This window comes from Primulina tabacum, chromosome 1, assembly GCF_025594145.1.
Source record: "Primulina tabacum isolate GXHZ01 chromosome 1, ASM2559414v2, whole genome shotgun sequence".
Taxonomy (NCBI): domain Eukaryota; kingdom Viridiplantae; phylum Streptophyta; class Magnoliopsida; order Lamiales; family Gesneriaceae; genus Primulina; species Primulina tabacum.
In genome coordinates this window covers 7,258,272-7,283,986 of record NC_134550.1, presented here as the reverse complement: position 1 = coordinate 7,283,986, position 25,715 = coordinate 7,258,272, and the positions used below count along the sequence as shown (strand labels likewise).

The window sequence follows — 25,715 nt, the reverse complement described above, 5'->3', positions numbered from 1 at the left end:
TTATCGTCCGAGAGCAGTGAGTTTTCAGAAGACAACGAGTCAACGACTTTACATAGATTTGGGTAGATGAAGGTGGGGTATTCGAAAGAGGACATCTCGGCCTCTTTGGAGGTATTATTCGAGCCGTTAGAATAGCAATGAAGAACTTGACCGCAATTTCGAGGAATCTTCAGAATTAGTTAATGATCAATCAAGTTCGAGATTTTGTGTCACAGTTATAAAGAGAAAATATCTTCTTACTACTTCCTAATTTAGTGGAGTATTCGTATCTGGTGGTTTGGTCGACGCTGACTGTAAGGGCATTGCCTTGAACCAGTCGATGGATGACACGTGACAAGTATTTTTTGTTTGGATTTGAGCAGGTTGGTCAATTTTTTTTAAAAAAAAAATCATTCACACATAGCAAAATGTGAATAGATCAGGGCAGTGCCCACAAAGATAGTATCGAATGAACCGTATCAGGTGTTGTCAAGAGGATTTGGTTTTATCAAACCTCGTTTAAAATCCTATTGTTCATACATTGTTACAACGTAAGTAAAATTAATGGATAACTAAATTAAAATTGGGTTTGTTTTACAACATGGACCTTACTCTCCCATCACGAGTACAACCACCGATTTGGCAAGAATCCGTGGTTTTGGGTGGTCAACTTTTTCAATGTTAGTTATCTCACGTCGGTTAGATAAAATCCTTGATGGTTGCATATATGAACTCGTACAATTTATCTACACTACATCTCTTTGAATACACGTTTAATTTTGGGCCGAGACTATGTTGCACGAGTTGTTTAATGCTGCAATGGATTCGGACACGTCAACACGTGACATATCAACAATATCAACTGTAACGCCTGCAAGATGGGTGAGTTGATGGAGCAGCTGAGTAGGTGAGTTTTTTTATAATTGGTCTTCATTTTATTTACCAACATTTTCGTGAGCGAATATGTCACATATATTTTGCTTAGTCCATTATACTTGATTAATATTGTTTGCAAGTTATTGTGTTAACTCGAAAATTTACCTAGTACGCACTGAAGAGCATCTTTTAAAAAAACAAAGATATTAAAAACCAACTTCATAAAAGAGTTTAAAAAAAGCGAACAATAAAAAATATCATATTCTTGAAGTTACATTGTCGAAAATTCAAAGATGGAATTGAAAAACGAATTTGTCGAAGTGGTGACGGTCTCCACCAACTATCCTATTTTAAATTCACGGCCGAACTTTAAATGATCATATTTTGTCAATATTCAAAATATTTTAAATTATAACTTGAGATGGCCCCATCACCTATTTTAGTCATTTTGACTTAATAAAACATGAAGAAAAAACTTCACAAAAGGAACATCAACCTCAACAACCAAGAATTGTTATAAGATGTTGAAAAGAGACAAGGAACATCAAGTTTAGGTAAGAATTAGATGGACAATTAATTGTACCTTTTTCAATTATTATATAAATAATCGAAATTTAACATTTAGAGGCAATTATTGGAATTAGAAATGTTCTATCCAAATAACATAAAATTTTGTAAATGTCAAGAGACGGATAAAAAAAAAACTCGAGAAAATTTTGTGAGTAGCACATACTTTGTATGTATATATATAATATAGTTTTCTTCCTCCATCCAAATAATCTAAAAATGAAAGCCAAAATTTTTGAATTACCAAAATCAAAAGATTGTGCTTCGACCCTCCAACAAAATTTTATACAAAAAGCACTACGAATCAACTTTATTCTCGACCCTTCCTTCCTCACAGTAGAAAGACAAAAATTTGTGTGACACGGTCTCACGTGTCGTATTTTGTGAGACGGATATCTTATTTGGGTCATCCATGAAAAAATATTACTTTTTATGCTAAGAGTATTATTTTTTATTGTGAATATCGGTATAATTGACCCGACTTACAGATAAAAATACGTGAGACCGTCTCACAAGAGACATACTCACGTAGGAAAAGGTGGACATAAAGGGAAAAGGATGGTCTCAAAAATAATTTATTTCCCAAGGGATATATATAATCAATCATTCATGTTCCTATGAAAAGTAGGTTTCACCACAAAAACTCAATCATATTATTACAAGGACGAAGATCGACTTATTACCAACTCTATAGCTTGAAGCACGAGGGACGTACCAAAAGCTCATCTCTTTTGCAAATTTAATTATTTGTATGCTTGTTTTGTTTAATTTGTGAAGTACGTATATGTGTTTTTTTAGTGTATCTCTGATTATTTAACTAAACTTTGAGTGTTGTATAAAAACTATGACGGTTTCATGGTACGACTGCTATTGTATAATACGACGATGAAATATTTTTTTTATTAATGTTATGTAAACACGACGTGTGTGCGTCGATGATTAGTTATTAATTACGGTTAAATGACTTGTAAGTAAGGATGAGATAATTAATTTTCAACAGTGGTTGAAGTATTTGGTTTTCTTTAGTATATTCACATGCTAGATTTGAGACTCACGAGTATACTATGTGATAACACCAACTAAAAGCTGTTTGGAAAGTTGAAAATTTGTTATATTTTCACAAGATTATCATTCATTTTGGAACTCCAAAAAATCAATTTATTTTCTTCATCTCCATATATTCTATGTTGACTAAGGTGTTGGTTAACATTTTAAATCATTTCTAAGATGACCGAACACTTATTATGTCCAAATTTAATATCCAACGGCCTCATAAAACCTAAGAAAATAATATAGGACCTAAAGTTATCTTTTTTATTATTATTAGATTAATACTAAATGTACAACCAATATAGCATTACAGCGATATTTACAACCATTATATCGCGAGATTTTGTATTCAATATACAGTGAGATTTTGACAAATTGATCAATTTTTGCATTGAATTTTTTGTATTGTACAAATTGATGTACAAATATGGATGTACATGTAGAATCACTTTTATTATTATTATTACAACGGATTGAAAGTTTCACTCTAACGTGAGATCGAATACATATATCTCTCCTATTTGGAGCGGTTTATATTTTTACACTACTAGGGTTTTGGCTAATATTCTCCGATTTAGACCACAGGTGAGACCAAGTAGAGGTGAAATATAAGGATCCAAGGTTCAGGGGTCAAAACCTCCTAGTCTTTCTTGACAAGTTCTCTCCATCCTATGTTAATAGGATTTATATTTTATTAAAACATTAGAATTTTTTTTATTTGCAATATATACTTTAGAAAATTGTAATTTTAATCTTTTAAATTAGTTTGTTTCAGATTTGTCTTATATACGTTCTTTCTCGTTTGTTCATTTTTGAATTTTTTTTTTTAGGGATTTTCATATTTGATTTTGAAATTATGATATTTGTATCAATTATAAACTTCTACTACACTTGCTATTTTTATTTTTTATTTTATTTTGGGTCGATTACACAATAATGCATGGTCCCCAGCTTCTTCTTCTTCTTTTTTTGTTAATACTAATAGTTTCTTTGGAGCTAATAATTGCATATTATAGTGGAAGACTTCTAATAATTAAACAATACATAACGTAATTAAAGGATTATTATGTGACATAATTAAAGTCCATATTTTACGTTTATTCGTGTTAAGCAAGCTCTCTCCCAACTACGTTGTAATTAAGTAGTCATCACAAGTCCAGAACCGACCCTGATCAAACATCAATTTTAAAGATTGTGTTTGGATCGATGGACGATAGATAAACAGAATTTGATTTTAAACAGATTTTAAATACACTTTAATTAATTTGTCCATTTGAGTAAATCAAAAAATTTGAAATCTCTCGACAGATCGTAAATATTTTTAATTTATATAAAAACTTCTATTAAAGTTTGTGTCACAATTATTATATCTTATATGTGAACATGATAGCAATCATATATGTTACCAACACAAAAGTTATCTACATTTATTGTGAGAAACTGACCGACGGAGAGAAGGTTTACATGTTGAGGTGGAAAATTATTGTGTTTATTTACGGAGGCCACTTTTTTCCCTATTTTAATATTTAATAATAACTAATAATTATATAAAAGAATATTATAAATATTTTTTCAGTGAGGCCATCGGCAGAATTAATTTGGTCTTATTTCTGAAAATTTTGGTGGTTGGCTTTTTTAACTTTTTTGAAAGGAAAAGTTAGCAAAACCATTTGCGCGCATACTTTGGTTTTTTATTGTATAATATTTTTGTTTTTTTTTTTCCTTCAAAACATTGATACAGTGCATGAATTGTTGACATAATATCGATACGTGGACTAGATGTTGCACTAAGATTAAAATGAATAATTTACGAGTGTCCAAATTTAGTTTTAATTTTAATTTTAACCTGTGTATAACTCAATAATTGACGATATGAAATTTTTTTTTACAACTCTATCCGAGTTTTGGATTATGTAATTGGAAAACTTACAAAAAATTGTCATGTAAATTGAACGGTTTTTTCTTAAATAGTCAAAATTAATCTCAATACAAAAAACTGGTTTGTTGTAATTTATTAAGTATATATATATATATATATATGTATATAAGTTTGATCTCCCGACACTTACTGTGAATATCTATATGAAATCGTTCAAGTTGACATCCACCTATTAGATGTAGGCAAAAACTTGTGTGAGATTGTCTCATGGGATCGTATTTTGTGAGACAGATCTCTTATTTGGATTATCCATGCAAAAATATTACTTTTTATGCTAAAAATATTACTTTTTATAGTGAATATCGATAGGGTTGATCTGTCTCACAGATAAAGATTCGTGAGACCGTCTTACAAGAGACCTATTCTTATATGTATATTTTCACCACATTCAGTAGATGGACACATCTGAACAATGCTCACATAGTTATATGTAGATAAATACAGAAATCATAAGAATTGCTGACAATCATGTGTCATAATTTTTAATCCTTGTCGTAGCAAATGACAATCTATCAGTTATTAAATTATATGATAAAATTTGTAATTAGTGAATATACTTATTAGGTACGTAGTGACGTCATTAAAAGAACATAGATGGCAAAATATTCGGACAAAATAACATAATCATGAGCACCAACTTTAATCATTAATATTTATTGTTAATAGATCTCAATCTAGAAATAATAATTTATCATCGTAAAACCGGACGCTTTTCCGTTCAATAGCATAGTTATAAGAGACCAACTATAACCTATAATTCCGACTTAAGTAACATTTCATAAATTTGAGTTTAATAATCGCGTAAAATAATTACGTTAGGTACAACTTTTGTTGTTAAAACGACATATATTTGATATTGTAACTAACATGGGAGTAAATATCAAGTGTTACATTTTCATTTATTACAAAGATTGTTTATTTATTGAAAGAGATATTGTTATAGAACAACAATTATGTCTGTTAGAAGAGTTGTTATATGATTTAAGATACGTAGAAACGAGCGTTCGCCGCTTTACCAAAAGCTATAGCTAGTAGTAATGGTGCAACTCAAATCTTTTAAACCGCACAACAGCTCAAACACCACGATTCGATCGTTCTACCAAGGAGGAACAATTATTGCACCCAACAATCTCCCTCCCAATAATTGTACTCTTTGCAATCAATGAGAATTGAACCTGTGACATTAGCTCTGATAACTATTGTAGGACCGAGCGCTTGTCGCTTTATCAAAAGTTATAGCTAGTAGTAATGGTGTAACACAGATATTTTAAACCGCACAACAGCTCAAGTACCACGATTCGATCGCTCTACCAAACAGAGACAATTATTGTACCCAACAAAATATTCGAGTTTTATCGTTCTAACCATCAATTATCATATATATTTTTTTTGTGAAAAACAAACGTTTAATTGGAAGAAGAGATTTAGTAACAAAAATAAAAAATGATATTTATATACAAAATTCTGACCATCAATCGGGTATAGAAAAACAAAGGATCACAAAGGAATATTTCCAAAAATTCTTCGATTGATTCAAAAAAAGCATAAAATTCCCACACGTTTGTTGAATATTTAGGATAGAAGATGCACAAAATTCAATTATATTCGTAGCAAATTGCGGGAAAAAAATGGTCAAACTTTCAGATTTTTTATTTTCGTTTTTCGTGATGGCAAATTTATTTATTTTTTCTTCCTAAAATTTATGCAAATAAATGTATGAAAACAACGTTTACCCCCCCATACACCAATATGCCAAAACTTGAAATAAAATAAAAATAAAAATTTGACTGATTTTCATTTTCAATTCCAATTTTCCCTTTCTTTGCATTTCATTGATTTTAGTTGTAAAATAAAAATTATTTTCGGAGACAATATCACTTTATCATTACAAGTTTATTTATATATATGATTCTAAATAAATTAATTGATGAATGTGTCATGTATTTTATTTAGAGTATGTCTCTTTTGAGACGGTTTCACGAATCTTATCTATGAGACGGATCAACCCTACTGATATTCACTATAAAAATTAATATTATTAGCATAAAAAGTAATATTTTTTCGTGGATGACCCAAATAAGATATTCGTCACACAAAATACGACCCGTGAGACCATCTCACACAAGTTTTTGCCTTTTATATTTAAGATAATACTAAAAAATATAACTACATTGTATGTTTAAAAAAACAAATGGTCCTCTTAAACGTGAAGATTAGTGGGCGACTACTTCTATTTCATTTTTTAAAAAAAAAAAAATTATTATCAAATTGAAAAAGGGCTACTAAGCGATTATTCAAAAAACAAACTTGTAAAAACTTTGTATTTGACATATTTAAATAATACCTAACCGTTTTATGAAAAATAATTAATCTAATTCTTATAATTTATTTTTTAAAACAATCTAATTCTTATCGTTAGTATAGAAAGCATCCCTCGAAGACCATCATAAGTAAGAATTTAATATAATAATCTTCACTTATGTGAAAAGTAAGAAGTTAGACAATTTATAATTTGGTAAAATTTATTTCTTTCCGTCACAAATTAAATGTTGGAAACGAGAATCAAATCGAGTGGAATAATATCAAAATTCGAAGACTTTGAATTAGTAAATTCATGTTCAAAAATTTTAATATGTTTTGCTCTAGTTGGATTCAAATAAAACATAGGGTTTGAGCTTGACTTGAAATTCAAACATGCTCACGAGCTATTAGGAAAAAAATCGAAATATATTTATTCAATAAGTAATTATATTATTTTAAAAAAATATTGAAACTTACGAATGACTCCTAAATAATTTAGAAAAATAATTTGAGTTCGAGTTTTTCTAGAAAATAATTTGAGAGATATTTGACTCTCGAAATTAATAATTTCAAATACAAATAAATATTATTTTACGCTTGTCTTAACAAACCGACACCTTTCTCCCTCACACAGCTACGCACAAAACACACGTTCTTTCTCAGTCTACACCTTTACATACACCGTATACATATATATGTAAATAGAGAAAGTGAAAGACAAGGAACATGCAGAGAATCGACTGTTGACCCTTCAGACAGCAGCCCGCTCCAATCCCATGAATTTCTCTTTATTTCTCCTGCTGCTCCTTCTCTCTTGAGTCCAACTTTCCATTTTAGCTTCAATGGAAGAGGTTAAATTCGAATCGGTGTTGGAATTCTTGAGGAAGAATGGTCTATCAGTGAGTGAATCGGCTCTAATGGAGGATGTCAGGGACAAATCCCACCTGGGCTCTTCTGATTTCGAGAAATTCTTATTCCCAATGGAACCTCCGCCGCGGCCGTTGAGGATTCCGTCCTCTCGGCTGCTGCCGTTTGGTGGAGGCGGCGGCGGCGGGAGCTCGAAGGGTTCGTCTGATGATGAGTTTGTCAGTTTGGGTTCGTCTACTACTGAATTATGCTCCTCTGGTATTAACTTTTGATCTTCCCTTTTTTCTTGTTGCATAATAATTTAAATATTATTATTTAATTATCTAGTTGATTAATTGTTATATTCATTTATTTTTTGGTAAATGGGATTCGTTAATTTCTTTGTTGTCTCTCTTTCTTTATCAGTTTCTGGGATTGAAGCTTGTTCTTTTTGGTTACTATGTACTGCTTTTGTTTCTGGGATTGGTTGATTTTGTGTTAGAATTTGATGTATATACCATTTTTGGTGAGTAAATGTGCTAACTGTGTGTCAGTTTTAAATTCATTTTTTTGTAATGGCATCTCTTTACACACAGTAATTTAGTTGCTTCTTACCAAAATAAGCTATAGAGTTTATCAACCAAATTTTCGATTGGAATATTTAGTTGTTCTTGGTTATATTTTAATTTAGTCGGGAACTCGTAGGATCGATTTTATGTGTGTTGCTAGCGCTTGGCATTGTTCTTGATTCTTTGTTCTTCGTCTGCTGCTTATTTTCCAGAATTTACAAATCCTTATGGGATTCGTACTACTCGACCAACATCTCAAGCTTCGTCTGACAGGTTGTCACAGTTTGGTACAGCTCGAGATTACCCCGATTTTGATATGCAAAATGATCTGTTCTGGTATAAGGAGAAAGATGAAGACTATGATATGCCACCACTTTTTGGTGATGGGGATTTTGAGGGTGATCCAAGTGAGGACAAGTATATAATGACGGTCCAGACAGGGGAACATATCGAGGATAAATTCGGGTATAACGTTGAGTCTGGAGAGGGCGCTTGGAATTTAAACTTGAGGGAATACTTTAAAAATGAAGCTAAAAGAGATTATTATGAGTTGGGTGAACTGTTTCAGCTTGAGAAAAGTGAAGAAAAGTGTGAAGAACATTGCAATGATTATAATTGTCCGGCTTCTCTCTGTGCTTCCTGCAGTAGGTTGCGAAGGGCTTATGCTGGTAGTCCCACATATTATGGCCTCGGAAATCTGACCACGGCCAACGCACATCAGAGCCAGCTACAATCTCGAGAGGAAAAGCATGAGGCAGGTGTGACTAACATTTCGACTGAAAGGAATACTAACGATTTTGTTGGAGGTTTCATTAATTCCCTTGATTTTTGTTCTGTTCGGAAAGATAGCCAATCCAATGGAAATGAAGACTTTGAATACATTGAAGATGATGTAATTTCGGGAGAATCTCGTGAACTCCAAGCTGCAGTAGAAGAAGAGGATGGCGCTCCATCAGATGAACTTATGATGTGTGGCGACAAGGAAGATGATTATGAGATATTCGACCTAAGAATTATACATAGAAAAAACAGGTGAATTATAGTTTTTCAAGTTTATTTTTCAACTTTGATGTGCAACATATTAGCTTTTAAAAATGTATATATGTGAAGTCCCCAGAATTTCAGGTTTTGCGTATTTTGTACAGTTCTTTGTACTATAGTTTACATTGCCGCCTTATTAATATTCCTGGATCCGCTTATGTCATTGATTGAGTTATCATCACTTTAATCTGTTTTAAATCTAGGATTTGAGTTTGTTTTTGCATTTTAATTTGTAGTAATACATTATTTCATAACTTGCACGATTTCACAGGACCGGGTTCGAAGAAAACAAGGAGCTACCTGTTGTTCTGAATAATATCATAGCGGGTAGATACTACGTCACTGAATATCTTGGATCTGCTGCTTTCAGCAAAGTAATCCAGGCGCGTGATCTTTACTCGGGAATGGATGTTTGCTTAAAAATCATAAAAAATGACAAGGACTTTTTTGATCAGAGCTTAGATGAGATCAAACTTCTAAAGTTTGTTAACAGGCATGATCCTGCTGATGAGCACCATATTTTACGTCTTTACGATTACTTTTACCATCAGGTCGTATATGACACATTGTTTAATATCTTACTTCAATTGTAAAATTGAACCGTGTGAAAGTTAGTTCGATATATGTTGATCTTATTGTATTTTCTGTTTAAATTTCTGTTGCAGGAACATTTATTTATTGTTACTGAACTTCTACGCGCAAACTTATATGAATTCCAGAAATATAATCGGGAATCCGGTGGGGACCCGTATTTTACGTTGAATCGTCTACAGGTTCATTTTGTTGAAAAATTCTTCTATCTGATCTGATTTCACTAAAAAATATTTTTGCAAAAATAAATAAGGTTGCATGTTTTATTTGCAGGTCATAACTCGACAATGTTTGGAGGCAGTATCGTATCTACATGATTTAGGGATCATTCACTGTGATCTAAAGCCAGAAAATATACTTATTAAAAGTTACCGAAGATGCGAGATAAAGATCATTGACCTTGGCAGCAGCTGCTTTCAGACAGACAACTTGTCCTTGTATGTACAATCTCGATCTTATAGGGCTCCCGAGGTTATGTTAGGCCTCCCTTATGACCAAAAGATTGATTTGTGGTCTGTTGGCTGCATTTTGGCTGAGTTATGTACCGGGGAGGTACGCATATTGATGCATTTATTTTTAAAATTTTCGGAAAAAATTTGAAAATGTTTCAGTGACAATATAATTCGGTTAGCTGCAGTTAAATGGTTTACTTAGGAGAAAAATAAAAAAGCGGATTATAAAACTGTAGTAGTATTGTAGGTACTCTTTCCAAATGAAGGAGTTGTGATGCTTCTGGCACGCATCATAGGGTTGCTCGGTCCAATCGACGTGAGCATGTTGAAGAAGGGCCAGGAGACACACAAGTTTTTTACCGAAGAATATGATCTGTATTACTTAAATGAGGTAAACTTTTTATTTATAGATCAAATTCCCGATTTAAATGCTGGAATTCAGTAGGGGCAAATGGGTGCAATTGCCCTCGAAAACGATCAAAAGAAAAATTTACTAACTCTTCTTACATTATCTTTGTAAATATATAAATTTTGTTCCAGGAGACAGACCAAGTAGAGTACATTTTCCCCGTGGAATCATCCCTAGAGGATCACCTTCAGATTCCGGATCCTGGGCTCATTAATTTCTTGAAATTCTTGCTTCAAATCAATCCAAAGAGACGCCCCACGGCAAGAGAGGCACTCGAGCACCCTTGGTTTTCCCATGCATACCAGGTCAATTCTTTCGGAGTTCAATTATTTTCTTGAAGGAAGACTTTATGATTCCGGGATCATTTTCAAGAATACCATGTCCATGTTTCTTAACATTAACAATCCAGACGTTTGACGTCGTCGATTTTATCTAGTACATAAATATTCGTATATAGTTTGCATAGGATTCGGTTTTTTCGTTTTTTGTTCCAAAAATACAGCTACTAAGCTAATAGTCGTTGCGGGTTACAAGTTTTTTGGGGTATTGTAATGGATCATATACAATATTTCCTGCATATTTTGTTAAATACTATTTGAGTTTAATGAACAATGTGCAATATCTTCCTGTGGTGGTGATTTTTTGTCATAATAAACGTGACTTTTTATAAGCTTTGCGAAAAAAAAGTTGGATATCAGTACTCGTCTAGTAGCATCGGCGGGTAGGTTTTTGCCACATGGACCATATGACATCTATCGTGTCCATTTATGTGACGATGAACATAATGAGTGGACACCGTATCAAAATTGTAATGGTAGATTCTTTAAATTTGTTTTGGATAACCACATTTTATAATATAATTGATTAATTTTTTTTTTTATCATTGCTACTTTTATTAATTATTATTAATGTTAAATACTTCAATCTCTTTATAAAATTTTCATTAATAAAATTTAGTATTATAGTGATGCTAGTGGTCGTGCGCATTATGTTAGGCCAGTGACAAAGTTTAAATCATATAAAAAAAATGTTTAAAGGTAATCTTGTCTATTAATGATAGAGATATAAATGTGCGATGTTTATAACAATTTCTAGAATCTAAAATGTATTCTCTTATTTAATTTTGTGCTAAAATATAGGATAATAATAGATTAATTTTGGAAAATATAAAAACTTAATTTAAAAAATCAGAAATTTATATTTTGGGAAATAATATACTTTGCAAATATTAATTTCATTTAATATTTTAATTTTTTTTAATAAAACTGGTTACTTATTTTTCTCATCATAATTAAAGTTTGGCCTTTTCCCTGTTTTAATAAATCTAGGGGCTTAATTTAATATTGGTGGGAGGATCTTCTGCCAGCTTAGTTGAGCTGAACTTTTCTCCGGCAGTATGATACATCTTAATGTGTCAGTTTCCCCAAATGGTGCGCACTAAAATATTATCTACCCAGCCGGACCAGCTTAAAGACAAACAGGCCAATCGTCTTCAATTCTCTCGGAATGATGCATTTGGTTCGATAGATTTGAAATTCATTTATTTGTTTTGTCAATTAGATTTAAGTCAATTACAGTTACACTCTATATTTTATAATTATTATTATGTTGTAGGATCGAGCGTTTGTAACTTTATCAAAAGTTATATCTGTTACATTTTCTTATATTGCAGCAATAAATATTTCCATATTAGACAAGTGAGCAAGAGAGATTGAATGTATTTAGGTGCTAATGATTTGAGATGTTGTATTGCTATAGACAAGGCATACCATACCGCCTGAGAGCACACAAAAGAATTTTTGGATGCCATGAGAAAATATCTCAAGTTACTCAAACAAGTTAAAAACTTGTGTAAGACGGTTTCACGAGTCGTATTTTGTGAGATGAATCTCTTATTTGGGTCATCTATTAAAAAATATCATTTTTTATGCTAACATTATTACTTTTATTGTGAATATCGGTAGAGTTGACGCGTTTCACGGATAAAGATTCGTGAGACCGTCTCACAAGAAACCTATTCTTCGAACAATTATTACAATTTATACAAGCATACATCGGTCAGTTTTATGCCATAAATTAGAATATTTTTGAATTTTGACATTGTCAAGGGTGAAATAAATACCTAAAGAACTTTAAAAAATGTGTCCATTCCAATTAAAATAAGTCCTCTCGTTTTTATATTCTTTTCCCTAAAGAAACCTCCGGTGGTGAGACTGACACAATGATTTTGTCGGAAATTTCTGGGATCGTGTCGGAGCTGAAACCGATGAGCCCATGTTCCAAAAAGCTGCGTGCGCAACGAATGGACGGATAATAACAATATAATAACTGCGATTCATATACAAACACGAATTCATATACAAACACGAATATTGCTTTTACATATTATATCACAATAAAATAAAGGCCACTTTTGTGGTAGCCTTAATGTAATAATATATGTGCCTGTGGGCTCATTCACTAGGTTAAATGGCAGTAGCTAGGAAAGGAAAAACAGTCAGATTTATTCGCTAAAACAATATGCTTTGGATATATAATTTTGGTTAGTTAAAGTTGTTTATTGATACATAAAAGTTTATATATATACATATATATATTAAAAATATCAATCCTATTTCACCGGATTTTTAATTTAGCACTCAAAGTTGATGGCGTATAGCATCAACATTGTTGACGTTTCTAACATCTTATCAATATTCCGATCAAATAGGACCAAACACTATTCTTATGCTCCAAGTTATGAAGCAAAAAGAAAGATGCCAATCTCTTGTATCAGAGTTGGTGCCTTCTGTTGCTTATTTTGGCACTTATACATACACATACATGTATGTCTCTTGAAATTTTTTAGTCCACCCGGTGTATGTAACGTCCACCGTTCATTGGACATTCGTGCGGGCCTCATGCCCAATGGATGGTGGATGTCGCACCGGGCGAAAATCGCCTGGTTTAACATAGTATTTGTCCGTTTTTTGGTTTGTTCCATGTGGTATCTTGGTGAAAAGAATTTCGTGACTTTTGAAACCTCTCGCCCGGTGTAGCATAATATTTGCCCATTTGTGGTGTTTTCCTTGTGGTGTCATCGTGAAAAGAATTTTGTCACTTTTCATATAAAACTCGCCCACGCTAAAAATTAAAATATATTGTTTCAATTAAAATGTTAATACATGCAGAACTAGTATCTTCGAGACGGCATCTCTCTTAAATACAAACACGACAAATTTCACTGTTCCTCCCATCATTATACTGAACAAAATCATCAGTATGTTGTCACATGTGATAAAAACCCGTGCAAGACGGTCTCACGAGTCGTGTTCTGTGAGACGGATTTCTTATTTGGTTATCCATGAAAAATTGTTATTTTTTATGCTAACAGTGAATATCGGCAGGGTTGACCCGTCTCACAGATAAAGATTCGTGAGACCGTCTCACAAAAGACCTACTCATCACATATTCCATGATTTTATTTTCCATGGCTCTAATATATTTGAGTAAATTATAATCTAAAATCAGTAGTTAATTAGGTATTTTAAAAGAAAAAATAACTATAAACAAGAACAAATGGAATAAAAGTCATGTCGTTAATTAGCAGTAAACTCAGATTTTGTTTTATCTTTCAAACCACCAATAATTTACCTTTATTATTCATCTTAATTTTCTCAATTTCTTGAAATAAAAAATATATTTCTAATCATTTAAGCCATTGACATTCACTTCTCCTCTAATTTGGATTGTGTCCAAGCACTTGAACTTTTTTTAAAAAAAAAATTGTTTAATAAAATATCATAAAAATCTAATTTAATAAATTTATAACATACACGTAACTATCATATTTCATCCAATTTTCAAATGTTATAAATCTATTCATTTTCTATGCAAATTACAAATATGCTTAATAAAGTTGTACATTATTTTTCTAAAAAAACTACATATTACACAAATAATATTTTAAAAAATTGTAGCGAAATAATTAGAAATATTTTCAATATAATTGTTCATAGCTTTATATATTAAAAAAAAATAATAATGATAATGGAAATCCGACTAAAACTGGTTATTTCCCAGACAAATAAACCTTTTGCTCTCTCTCTATATACAAATGCATCGAAACATAACTCCCCTCACATGACGATACAATTTCCAGTCGCGATCGCCACCACGATGTTACTTCTCGCCACCCTGTCGCCACCTGCTCATGCACTTGGCGGCGGAGCATCCACCATCGCCGTAGTATACGGTTCCTCCACCACAATATGCAGCATTGTAGCGGATCAGCCAGTTCAGCAAATTCAATGCTGGAGAAACGGTCAAATGCTGCCGCCCATACTCCCCACGACCTCCTTCGACGCTGTCTCCGGCGGCCGAGACGTGCTCTGCGGCGTCCGGTCCAGTGGGTTCAGTCTACTCTGCTGGAACATCACCTTCACGCCCAAGCGGATTTACAACGACCGTTCAGCTCCGTTAACTTCTCTTACAATTGGTGACGCACAAATTTGTGCTCTGAGAAACGTTACTGCGGTTAACAATGCCATTTGCTGGCGAGGAAATTATGTTCCTTCGACTCATATTCCAAATGGGAATTCCCAGTTCGGCGTGATTTCATCTGGGCTTGGATGTACATGCGGAGTTTTGGGGAGTAACAATCGGGTTATGTGCTGGGGAGATGATACCTTCTCTTCTTTGATGCAATCAAAGTTCGAAAATTTTTCCATGACGAATATTCATGTTGGTGGAAGACATGCTTGTGGAATTGATGATCTGGGATTCATCATTTGTCGAGGAAGCAACGGTAATGGACAATTGAATGTGCCTGAAAATTCAGCTTACCAATACAGGGCCCTGGCTCTTGGATGGAATCACAGCTGTGCAATCAGAAGATTGAATCGGACGGTTGTTTGTTGGGGTGGAGATGGTCAATTTTCGAGTAATATTACTGATGGGATCTCTTTTGAATCCATAGTTGCAGGCCTAAACTTCACCTGTGGATTGATTACAAGCAATTTCTCAGTGATTTGCTGGGGTCCCGGTTGGCCTAATCAGGCTTATTTTTCACAAACTGTGCTGCCATTGCAGAAAACTCTTCCTGGACCTTGTGTTAACACTGCTTGTAAGTGTAACTTGTATCCTGAATCTCAAACTCTTTGTTCTGGAAATGGTCATATTTGTAGGCCTTGTGAGTTACCCATCGCACCACCTGCTATTAGTCCTTCCCCTCGCTCCTCTTCCAGAGGGCTTAAAAGGGGTCTATTTGTTTTCGCCATCGTTGGATCAGTTGGAGGATTTGCAGGGATTTGTGGCGTGGTTTATTATTTGTGGACTGGTGTCTGTCTTGGGAAAAAGAAGATTCATAACTCTGTGCAGCCTACCATTACTGGTTCTAATGTAGCACAACAATCAAATAGCTGTAGTCCACCGTCCCGATCATCCACTCTTAGACGACAAGGGTCGATTTTGATGAGACGTCAGCGGAGCGGTACTTCGTCGAAGCATGCTGACAGGGCCGAGGAATTTTCTTTCTTGGACCTACAGACGGCTACAAATAAGTTTTCTGTGGAGAACAAGATAGGTGCGGGGAGTTTCGGGGTTGTTTACAAAGGGAAACTGGTTGATGGTCGTGAAGTTGCTATCAAGAGGAGTGAGACGGGTCCAAAAACGAGGAAATTTCAAGAAAAAGAAAGCGCGTTTGATTCGGAACTGGCATTCTTATCTCGACTACATCACAAGCATTTGGTTAGATTGATTGGTTTCTGTGAAGAGAAGGAAGAGAGGCTCTTAGTCTATGATTATATGAAGAATGGAGCTCTTTATGATCATTGACACGACACTAACAACGTTCAAAAGAGCAGTAGTTTAGTGAATTCTTGGAAAATGAGGATTAAGATTTCATTAGATGCAGCGCGTGGCATCGAGTATCTACACAACTACGCGGTTCCCCCCATAATTCATCGAGACATCAAGTCTTCTAACATATTACTTGATTCGAACTGGACTGCAAGAGTGTCTGATTTCGGATTGTCCTTGATGAGGCCGGACAATGACCGTGATTTTACGCCCACAAAGGCTGCCGGTACAGTTGGATACATAGATCCGGAATACTATGGCCTAAATGTCCTGACAGCAAAGAGTGACGTTTACGGCCTCGGAGTGGTGCTACTAGAACTTTTGACAGGTAAGAGGGCGATCTTCAAGATGGGGGCTAATGGGGGTGGTGACCCGATAAGCGTGGTAGATTATGCTGTACCAGCCATAATGGCCGGAGAAGTAACCAAGATTTTGGACTCTCGGGTCGGTCCACCGGAAACGAAAGAATCCGAGGCAGTGGAATTGGTGGCATACACTGCAATGCATTGTGTTCATTTGGAAGGGAAAGATAGACCTAGCATGAGTGATATTGTTGCTAATTTGGAGAGAGCATTAGCACTGTGTGAAGATAGTCGTGGCAGTATTTCTAGCGATCCTATCTCCATAGCTTCGGAATGAAATTGTTATTATTATATAATTACAAGCATTTGATTCTTTTTCTTTACCCTTTTTCTTGTTTTTTCTAATGTTTTTTCAGCTAAACGAGTGATCAACACATGCTGTTGGGTGCAATAAACAAAATGCTAAACAAAACATCATGTTTTCTTTTATTGATATCAAACAGAAGGACTAATCACTTCTCAACTAACGTCGATTGTTCTACGTCGTCTTGTACAATTCTTGACACATGTTCGTAACTATTCAAAATAAAATTATTCAGTTTGAATAAACTAATTTACATTTTGATAGCATTTAATTGAAATGTTTAAATCATCGACAAAAATTGCCCCTCGTGACCTGTCTACGTGTTTTTCTACAGTGGAGTGACTCTATAGCGCAACTCTCGCTCTCTTTATTATCATTTGATCGTGTGGATCCCTACATCATACAGAAAATGTTTCAGAAACATCTTTGTGACAAGCAAGCAAGCCAAGATAACAGAAAGTGTTAATAGCTGGAAATTTTTTCCCCGACAAATTTAAAAACTTCCCCACTCGTTTTCTCGACGTTTTATGTAAACGAACAAAGATTTTTCTTCCCATTATGCACGACAGTAGTTGGAGGATGTCTTTACGATGCTTGTTCTAATAGCATGTTTTTTCAAATTATCCAATAGGTAACTAAAATCAAAATTTCATCGATGCTCATGTAGAACAGGCAAAGCAATGTTATGATCATGATAGGAAAATTTTAGACAATAAATCTTCTCTCTCTTGTCTAAGGGAAGAGGATAGGTTAAACTAGTTACAAAAAATATATATGCCACCAAGTTCCTATCTTTAGTTTACTTTCAAATTAAGGTAAAAGAACAATGAAGAATTGCGCCCCAGAACAAATTACACTTTCAGATATCTTGTCCAATATAGCACGTCATCAATCATGAGACAGAGATGCCATTTGCAGATAAAGGATTTAGACAGAAAAGTGACCTTTATCCATCATGATAAGGGAAGCTTCAATGTGCTGACTATATTCGCGAATATCTTCTTCTCTGTCGAGTTTCAATATCATTCATCCAATCTGAGAGCTGCATTAGACCTCTATAGCTAAAATATGCCAAAGCAACTGTAACTAGAGCAACAATAAGATACAGAAGAAACCGTTGAAATTCAGCAACAATTCTCTGCACAAGAATTAGTTATTCGTATGTTTAGGAGAATCTTAACAGGTAACACTGCCACAGGTTCGGTAGAGAAATTAGACCAACCTGAAATCTTGATATTTTCTCATCTTCAATTACCCTTTGTTTTCTCTTTCTACGTTTTGCAACATTATTGGTCGTATCCAGCTCCTTCACCTTCCAAAAGTGTAGACAAATAAGTATTAGTATTTTCCCCCCCCTAAAATTGTAAGCCTAGTCAACAAAATATTAAATATATCATGTTGCATCCCTCGACTAATTTGTAGGGTCACTCCAAGCCACTCACCCTCTCCAACGAGCTAAAAGAATAATATGTTATTAATTTTTTAGCTTCTACAAATTCATATCTTGAAAATGACATATTGTAATAACTTATAGAATGGATGGCTTTACCTCGCGGGGCTTTGCATTACGAAAATGTAGCTCAGTATCAGAGACCTTCAATTTGCTTTTGCAATCATCGCCACAAGGAAGAAGACCGAGTCCATATTGGTTCTTTGATACATCTTTAGGATCACAACCCGCTTTATGGTATGCTTCTTGTACATTTTGACACAGCCACTCCTTTTTTATAGTTTGGCATCCGCAACGTACGGTTACCTAGCACAACAAACTCAAATGATTTACTAATGACACCGACAACAGCTCAACTCGTCTTCTTTCTTGTTCCAGTTTTGAAGGTGCTAGTAAGCACATTAACAATCCCACCCATCCCACCCCCCTTCAAAAAAAACAAATATACACATTGTTTTACCATTCCTGTTTTACTAATACTTCTCTCTTTTAACCTTAATTCATTTATGCCACATTCATTCTTTAGTATTTATAGATACTACTTTTTCGCTAATTTAGTGATCAATGCTTTATAAAAATTATTTTTATCTAAATAAAATTATAAATTATAATTTTTCATATATGTTTTCCAAAGGGACACGTGTCTCTTAAATCAATACACTATATTATAAAATTTTAAAAATACCCCTATCACATTACACACGTAAATATACATGATGTGATACCCTTAAATCCAACACACTTTGATATATCAAAAATCAACATTAAACGACCTCTCCTTTAGAAAATAAAACAAAAAAGATCCATCATACTCTCCATTATAGTCTCCATTAACATACTTTCACGAAAGTAATACCCAAAAATATCGGAAATGAAACCAAAAAAAATCATTAGTTTTGACAAGGTGCAAACATTGTTTTAAAACAGAAACTAACATTTTGTTCATGCAATTTGGATGCTTTGTTTTTAGCCAATCAATTTTGTAAGAAAACTTATTGTTTGTTGTCTTGTTTATGATAAATGGTTCTAAGATGTTGAAAAGATATGCTAAAAATCAGTGACCTTCTTAGAACACGTGTCTGGTGATGGACAGGGCCCAGGATGACACATCTCCGGACATAAATGGTAACAATTCTGCAATTTTCTGCAAATTTAACGTTGTAATCATATGTTCGGTCTTTATACACATTACACACCAATGTATCATCTTTATGCCTTTTAGAAAAGAGATAAGATTTTAACATATTTCAGGGACTAGAAGATACTCAGGAGAAAAAAACAATTATGGATATTAAGCACCAGTTTCACTTTGCAGGGATAAAACAAACAAACACCACCAGCGTAGTAAGATGCATCCAAAATTTATTCAATTGATTGTATCAAAGGAAATGTCTTCATTGTCTTTTGAACTATTTGATATCATGATAAAAGTTTTTAATTAGCCAAATGACCAAAAAATTGTTCGGAGCCTAGATTACCAATCTAATAGCATAGAAATAGATAAAAACCCACGTCACTATTTTGGTTACATTTTGTTTAGTTTCCTTCCCCCAGGCCCCAAGACAGATGATTTCCATCATTAAAAGTCAAAAGGTAAAAATTATACGGCTATAACTGGATAGACGGATTTGGAGCAAGTTAATTTCAAATTCACACCTCAAATCTATCATTTTCATTTGGGCCAAAACAATATAGCTGGATTCTTTCCAAGTCTTAGACGAACAACTTTTTTTATGTATTTGTAAACTACATGTCAGTACAGCCTACCTGTATCAGCTTGCTTGCATGGTGGGGTTAAACCTCAGGCACAAACAACCAAAAAAAAAGGTTAAAGAACACAACTTAGGCGATAGAGGTATTCACATGACTGGCTTGTTTCCTTCAATTAATCGTGTCCCTGACATAGTCTGTCTCTTTCAAATAGAAGCATATCAACTTCAAGAAAGCAAGTATCATGCAAAATATAGAAATTACCTATGGCAAGGCCCTTTACAGGAACGGGCATCCATTTGCTCTTTCTCAGACATTTGATTAAAATTTATGCATTCAAAAACATGTACCATAGACCCACAATGGCAAGAACGTTTAATAAGTGTCTTGCAAGAGGGGCATTCTCCCGGATGACATGGCTGAGGGCAAGGATGAGGGCACGAGGGATCTCTCTCCTGAGTGAAAGAAGATATAACACTACATTAAAAAATGACAATCTTAGCCAGGCACACTTGAAGAAAAATAAATGTGATTCATATAATTCCTGCTTAAGAAAAACGACAAAAAAATACATTTGTGGTTAAGAATTCGATGGATGAGAGGGTAAAAACAGAAGATCCTCACCTTATGACAGGGAAGGCTGCACTCTTCACAAGAATTGTCTATTCTTAGTGAATCTGATTTTGAAGAACTACTTTTCAGGGAATGACATTCATAAGTGCAATAATGGTTGCCACAGGAAAGAGGATTTCCGCACAAGTTACCACAAGAAAACTCTGCTGACTTTGAGCACACCATCTGAGAAGAATAAAATAGGATATAGAACCCACTTTTATACGACATAAATTAAAAATCCAATAGCAGTCAAGGCTTGTAAAACAAGTTTTACATCCGCCGAATACCCATTTAAAGAAGTAACAAGTAGGAAAGTAAAAAATATATGCATGCAAAACATTAATAAAATAACTGCTGCCAGTATTTCAAGACCAACCATCTTCTCGGCTCCTATGTGAAGGCCAACACATAGCCTTAGCACAAGTTCTGAGCAAGGAGGACAAGGAGAGCCAGGAATCACCTCGCCCTGATGGTTAAACTTCTTCTTTTTGGGTTTTAAAGTGAATTCCGGAAGAGGAGGGGGTTTAGGTCCATGGCACCTGTATATAGCATGTAAAGAATCAATTCATTAACAATGTCTCTAGAGGAAATATTAGATATAATACCATTATTTAAGGCAAACCTTAGTTTGCATTTGTGACCACATAGGTATTCCTCATCACAAATTAGCTGACAAGTGGGGCAAGGTCCATAATGGCACCGATGCGGCTGTAAAGGAAAAAAATATTCAATACCCTGTCATTTATGACTTAAATAGCATTACCAGAGAAGCCATCATGCCTTGCATTTTGGCCCATGCTCACATAGAGGAGCTATACGGCATCGTTTTGGACACTTTGGAGGCTTTTGCTCTGCCTCTGTACCACAAGGTACCTGATTAAGATGAAAGATAATTAAAAACGGAATGGTGACATCTCCACTCTACAAATTATTTCAGAGACAGACATAATTATAATTTTATGCAACTCACGTATAATTTTTTGCATGAGATACTAGCAACACAGCCCAGACACATGCCTAGAGAACGTTAAACTATGACATGCTTTTTTATATAAAGTTATGCAGGGACACATTTTATTTGAGTAGAAAAAAATATAAACAAATACTAGTAAATAATCCTTAACGCTTTGACTATTAAATTGAAATCTAATATAAAAATCCATGTGTTAACACCAAAAACCCGTTAGTGTTTACCTCGAAGTATGTTTCCCCACATGAACAAGAAATTCTCACCATCAGCGGGCAAGGAGCACAAGAACCTCTACAAGAAAACATGCCAATTGATCATCATACTAGTTATATGGGCCATTCTATAATTCTATGCGTGTGCTGTTCGAAAAAATAAAGGATTTCATTATTGTGAGTTAAATTTAATTAGTGTTCGTAAATGACTCTAGATTCATTCTATCATTATATCCATGTCGAGTTCAGAAGAGTAAAGAAGTCCATGCTCAGAAGTTCAATTAAATGCTTGTTCATAAATAATATAAAATCCAACTTATGTTGGCATCTAAAATCAAGACTCTTGTCATGTAGAATAAGCCTTAATATATAACTAGTTGTTCCTAATAGCGGCTACTCAAATATATACCAACTGATGGTAAAAATTGAAAAGATAAACAAAGGGCTTTTCAGCTCACAAAATAAAGGTGAGCCATATGATGGACTGGAGCTTGAGATTTCAGTTAAATTTTTTTCTTCAAAATCAACCTAGTTGCATTATAACGACCCCTCCTACATAAAGAATCAGTCTTTCCTAGAAATACACAATCATTTGTAAACTTATCTGCATCAGATCTCATCAATCTCTCACAAGATTCATGGCATCATTCCCAAATCATCTCACTGAAAGAATTCTGATATCATTTACTCAAAAATTAAATTTTATACCCAAAGCGAAGTGATAAAATTTTCAGTATTTGTCCTTACAAGAGAAAGGAACTACCCGGTGAAAAAACACTTCACAGGAAGATAGAGGTCATAATAAATTCAATCAAAGTTTGCTGGATATACTTCATGACTGCGAATGACGAGTTCATACTTCATAGTCACAGTAACTCATTTTAAGTGCTTTGTTTCATCATTTCATTAGCTTTTGCGTTTGATTGTCTGTGAGTTCAGGCATCCAACTAAATTTCAAAAACTTAGATGGCTCCTATGACTTCCTCCACATATCGCACAAAATTATGACAACAGCAGATACCTATGACATGGAGCTGGGCACTTGTGGTTCCTACATCTGAGCCTCTTGTCACAAACCTGCAGTCCAAAAAAGTCATCCGTTTTTAAAATTACATTTGCCCGTTATTGAACCCACAAAGCAAACACATTATACCAAAACCAACCTCAGAGCAAGGCGGACAATCCCCATCACAGCATCGACGCTTACAAGCATGCCGTTCACAGTCCCTCACTTTCAGGCACTTCCTCTCACAAGTCAACTCTTGAAAGCAGGGAACCTGTTCTTAATTCAGTGCACATACCCCATCTCACAGACATTATAAACATAGCCTATAATGATAAGGATGAAGGAAGAGAACATAATACGTCTCATAAACAACCAACTAATACCTGTTTCTTCAAGCTTCCACACCTACACGATTTTGTCACCACTGTTCCTACACGTCTCAATGCAGGGTCCTCGATGGCACCTCTCTGGGCAGCTATGGAAGCGGCAACTCAAAAGTTTATCACAGGTTGCTCCACACAATGGCACGGCCACGTCACATGGTGTCCCCTCATATACATTCTTGCCACAAGGACAAGTTCTCTTACCTTGAAGTGGGCAATCCTTGCAATCACCATCGTGACACCCCCTTTTGCAAACGTGCCTCCCGCAGCCCAACATCTTATTGCAAGGACTCTCACACCTGAAATCCCTCTCACAACACGCTCTCTCCATCTCCATCTTCCCGCATTGACACCTATAAACCCCCTTCTCTCTACATGGATGGCACGACCCATTGTGGCAAATGTCGACACACCTATGAACTCCGCACTCCAACAACTTCCCACAAACACCGTTGCAGGAGAAATTCTTGAACCCGCATCGCCGTGCATCCTCCACCTTCCCACAAAAGCATTTATTCCTGACTAACTTCGGGCAAGTTGGGCAAGGACCCGGGTGACATAACAGCAGACAATAATGCCCACAATTGTACTTCAATGCCCGGCGGCAGATTTCCCCACAAGAATGAGGCAAAATCCATGGATCAGATTCTGGATCCTGAACTTTCCCACAGAAGCAGTAGTAGTTCTTTGGCGTTTGAGATTTCGGGTACTCGATACGACACTTGGGACATGGCCAGACAAATGAATTTTCATCAGGGATCACTGCAGCCCGTAAGACGGCGCGTGAGGCAGCAAGAGTGGTGGATTGGCGGGCCCAAGACTGGATGCATAGAAGGTGGAAAATGGCGAAGCAGCGGGAGGAGCAGGACCAAGTGGGATCGAGGGGTTTGATGCGTTCAAGACAAATGAGGCAGGAGAGGGCGCCTGATCGTGAGGAGGTGAGGAAAGATTGGATTTTTTCGAGATCTTGATCAAGCCGGCCGTGATCGACCGAATTGGAATGAGAAATGTAGGATTGAAAAATTGAGGAGGAGAGATCCGTGTGGCGGTGGTTAGCGGAAGAGTTAGTAGGGGAGTCGGAGTCGGAGTCGGAGTCGGAGAGAAGCGGCGGAGAACGGGGTGGCGGGGTGGCGGAGGGTGTAGGCATCCTTGAGGTAGCGAGGTGTAATTGCCATATACAATAATTTTATAGCAAGTTAATATCGTGATAAATATTATTTAAATAATTATTGAAATATTTTGATTATATAATAAATATTGTAAATATTATATATTGTTGTTGAAATGTATAAACGAATGAAGTCAGTTTACGAATTTTTTGAATCGGTTAGATCAATATTTGAATTCGTATTTGAATTTATCTAACTCAATGCAAAATCGAATATGTTCAAATTTTTTTCGAAACGAATTCGAACCAAAATTATTTTATTTGATAATAAACAAATAACTGGCGAGTTTTAATATTTTATTAATTAATTTAATATAATCATATTATATTATCAATATATATGTGTGTGTAGATTTCAATATTTTTTGTATCTTTCGACTTTTCACATCTTTATTGTCGAATAAAGAAAGCAATGAACTGAGTTTAAACTTGATTTTGTATTAAACTCGTCTTGACTCTTGGTTGAGCAGGTTTAGATATAGTTAAACGGGTCTCAAGCGAGTTGGAGGTGGGTCCGATTAATCACTTAAAATTATTTATATTATCTAATGAATATATATAAATTTTAATTATTATTATAAAAAATAGTTTTATATATATATATATATATATATATAAAACAACTATATATGATTGTTTCATCTATCAGAACTTTAAATTATAAATAAATATTTTTCAAAAATAAAAAATCATTGTCATTATTAGATTGAATAAATTTTATGTAAGATTTTTAATTTTTTTGAGAACATGATAAAAAAATATTTATAATAAAGTTCAAAATAAAATATATAATAATATCAATTTACGAACAATCAATACACCAAAAATTAACGATGACAACGTTCATTAAAAAAGTTGTAAAATATAATATAATATAAAAAATTTATTAATTATTTAATATTTAATAAAGGAATGAGAACTTAATATATAAAGTAACATGAAATTCAAAATCATAATCGAAATTAAATGAAATTATATAACTAATATATATATTTAAATGTAATTTATATTTTCAAATGACACCATATTCAAATTTAAATTTTTAAAAGAAATCGAAAATAATTAACATAATCATTA

General features: G+C 34.3%; 4 protein-coding genes across 8 annotated transcripts; 3 read left to right on the top strand and 1 right to left on the bottom strand.

The window, feature by feature from the left end:
* The first annotated feature begins 7,383 nt into the window (after positions 1-7,383).
* On the top strand, positions 7,384-11,247 carry LOC142538517 (uncharacterized). 5 transcript variants are annotated; one of them, XM_075643838.1, is made up of 8 exons: positions 7,387-7,837; positions 8,340-8,885; positions 8,973-9,159; positions 9,440-9,719; positions 9,834-9,941; positions 10,033-10,311; positions 10,459-10,602; positions 10,752-11,247. In XM_075643838.1, the coding sequence occupies exons 1-8, from the start codon at positions 7,555-7,557 to the stop codon at positions 10,956-10,958; spliced, it is 2,034 nt and encodes a 677-aa protein (XP_075499953.1). In that variant the 5' UTR covers positions 7,387-7,554; the 3' UTR covers positions 10,959-11,247. The 5 variants fall into 5 exon arrangements, with proteins under 5 accessions (XP_075499956.1, XP_075499953.1, XP_075499947.1 ...); XM_075643841.1 differs by having other exon boundaries at positions 7,384-7,837; positions 8,340-9,159; positions 9,440-9,551; XM_075643832.1 differs by having other exon boundaries at positions 7,388-7,837; positions 8,340-9,159.
* A 3,448-nt stretch (positions 11,248-14,695) lies between these two features.
* LOC142538512 (putative serine/threonine-protein kinase-like protein CCR3) lies at positions 14,696-17,139 on the top strand. The gene has a single exon (XM_075643827.1). The coding sequence runs from the start codon at positions 14,743-14,745 to the stop codon at positions 16,432-16,434; it is 1,692 nt and encodes a 563-aa protein (XP_075499942.1). The 5' UTR covers positions 14,696-14,742; the 3' UTR covers positions 16,435-17,139.
* LOC142556831 (putative serine/threonine-protein kinase-like protein CCR3) lies at positions 16,486-17,097 on the top strand. Its single transcript, XM_075668337.1, has one exon. The coding sequence runs from the start codon at positions 16,486-16,488 to the stop codon at positions 17,095-17,097; it is 612 nt and encodes a 203-aa protein (XP_075524452.1).
* Positions 17,140-17,788: 649 nt separating the features above from the next.
* LOC142538506 (NF-X1-type zinc finger protein NFXL2) lies at positions 17,789-24,641 on the bottom strand. The gene is given in 14 exon segments (XM_075643822.1): positions 17,789-18,262; positions 18,347-18,436; positions 18,674-18,880; positions 19,637-19,718; positions 20,549-20,739; positions 20,909-21,082; positions 21,276-21,438; positions 21,522-21,607; positions 21,680-21,772; positions 22,094-22,160; positions 23,103-23,158; positions 23,245-23,358; positions 23,471-23,515; positions 23,517-24,641. Coding segments are annotated over 14 exon segments (2,625 nt in total). The 5' UTR covers positions 24,618-24,641; the 3' UTR covers positions 17,789-18,106.
* Between the last annotated feature and the right edge of the window lie 1,074 nt (positions 24,642-25,715).

Bases quoted from the DNA above. Each gene is read 5' to 3' on its own strand.
- LOC142538517 (XM_075643832.1), top strand. From the start codon at position 7,555: ATGGAAGAGGTTAAATTCGAATCGGTGTTGGAATTCTTGAGGAAGAAT. The intron at 9,720-9,833 runs GTCGTATATGAC...TTTCTGTTGCAG, and splicing joins ACGATTACTTTTACCATCAG to GAACATTTATTTATTGTTAC. The intron at 10,603-10,751 runs GTAAACTTTTTA...ATTTTGTTCCAG, and splicing joins ATCTGTATTACTTAAATGAG to GAGACAGACCAAGTAGAGTA.
- LOC142556831 (XM_075668337.1), top strand. From the start codon at position 16,486: ATGAGGATTAAGATTTCATTAGATGCAGCGCGTGGCATCGAGTATCTA.
- LOC142538512 (XM_075643827.1), top strand. From the start codon at position 14,743: ATGACGATACAATTTCCAGTCGCGATCGCCACCACGATGTTACTTCTC.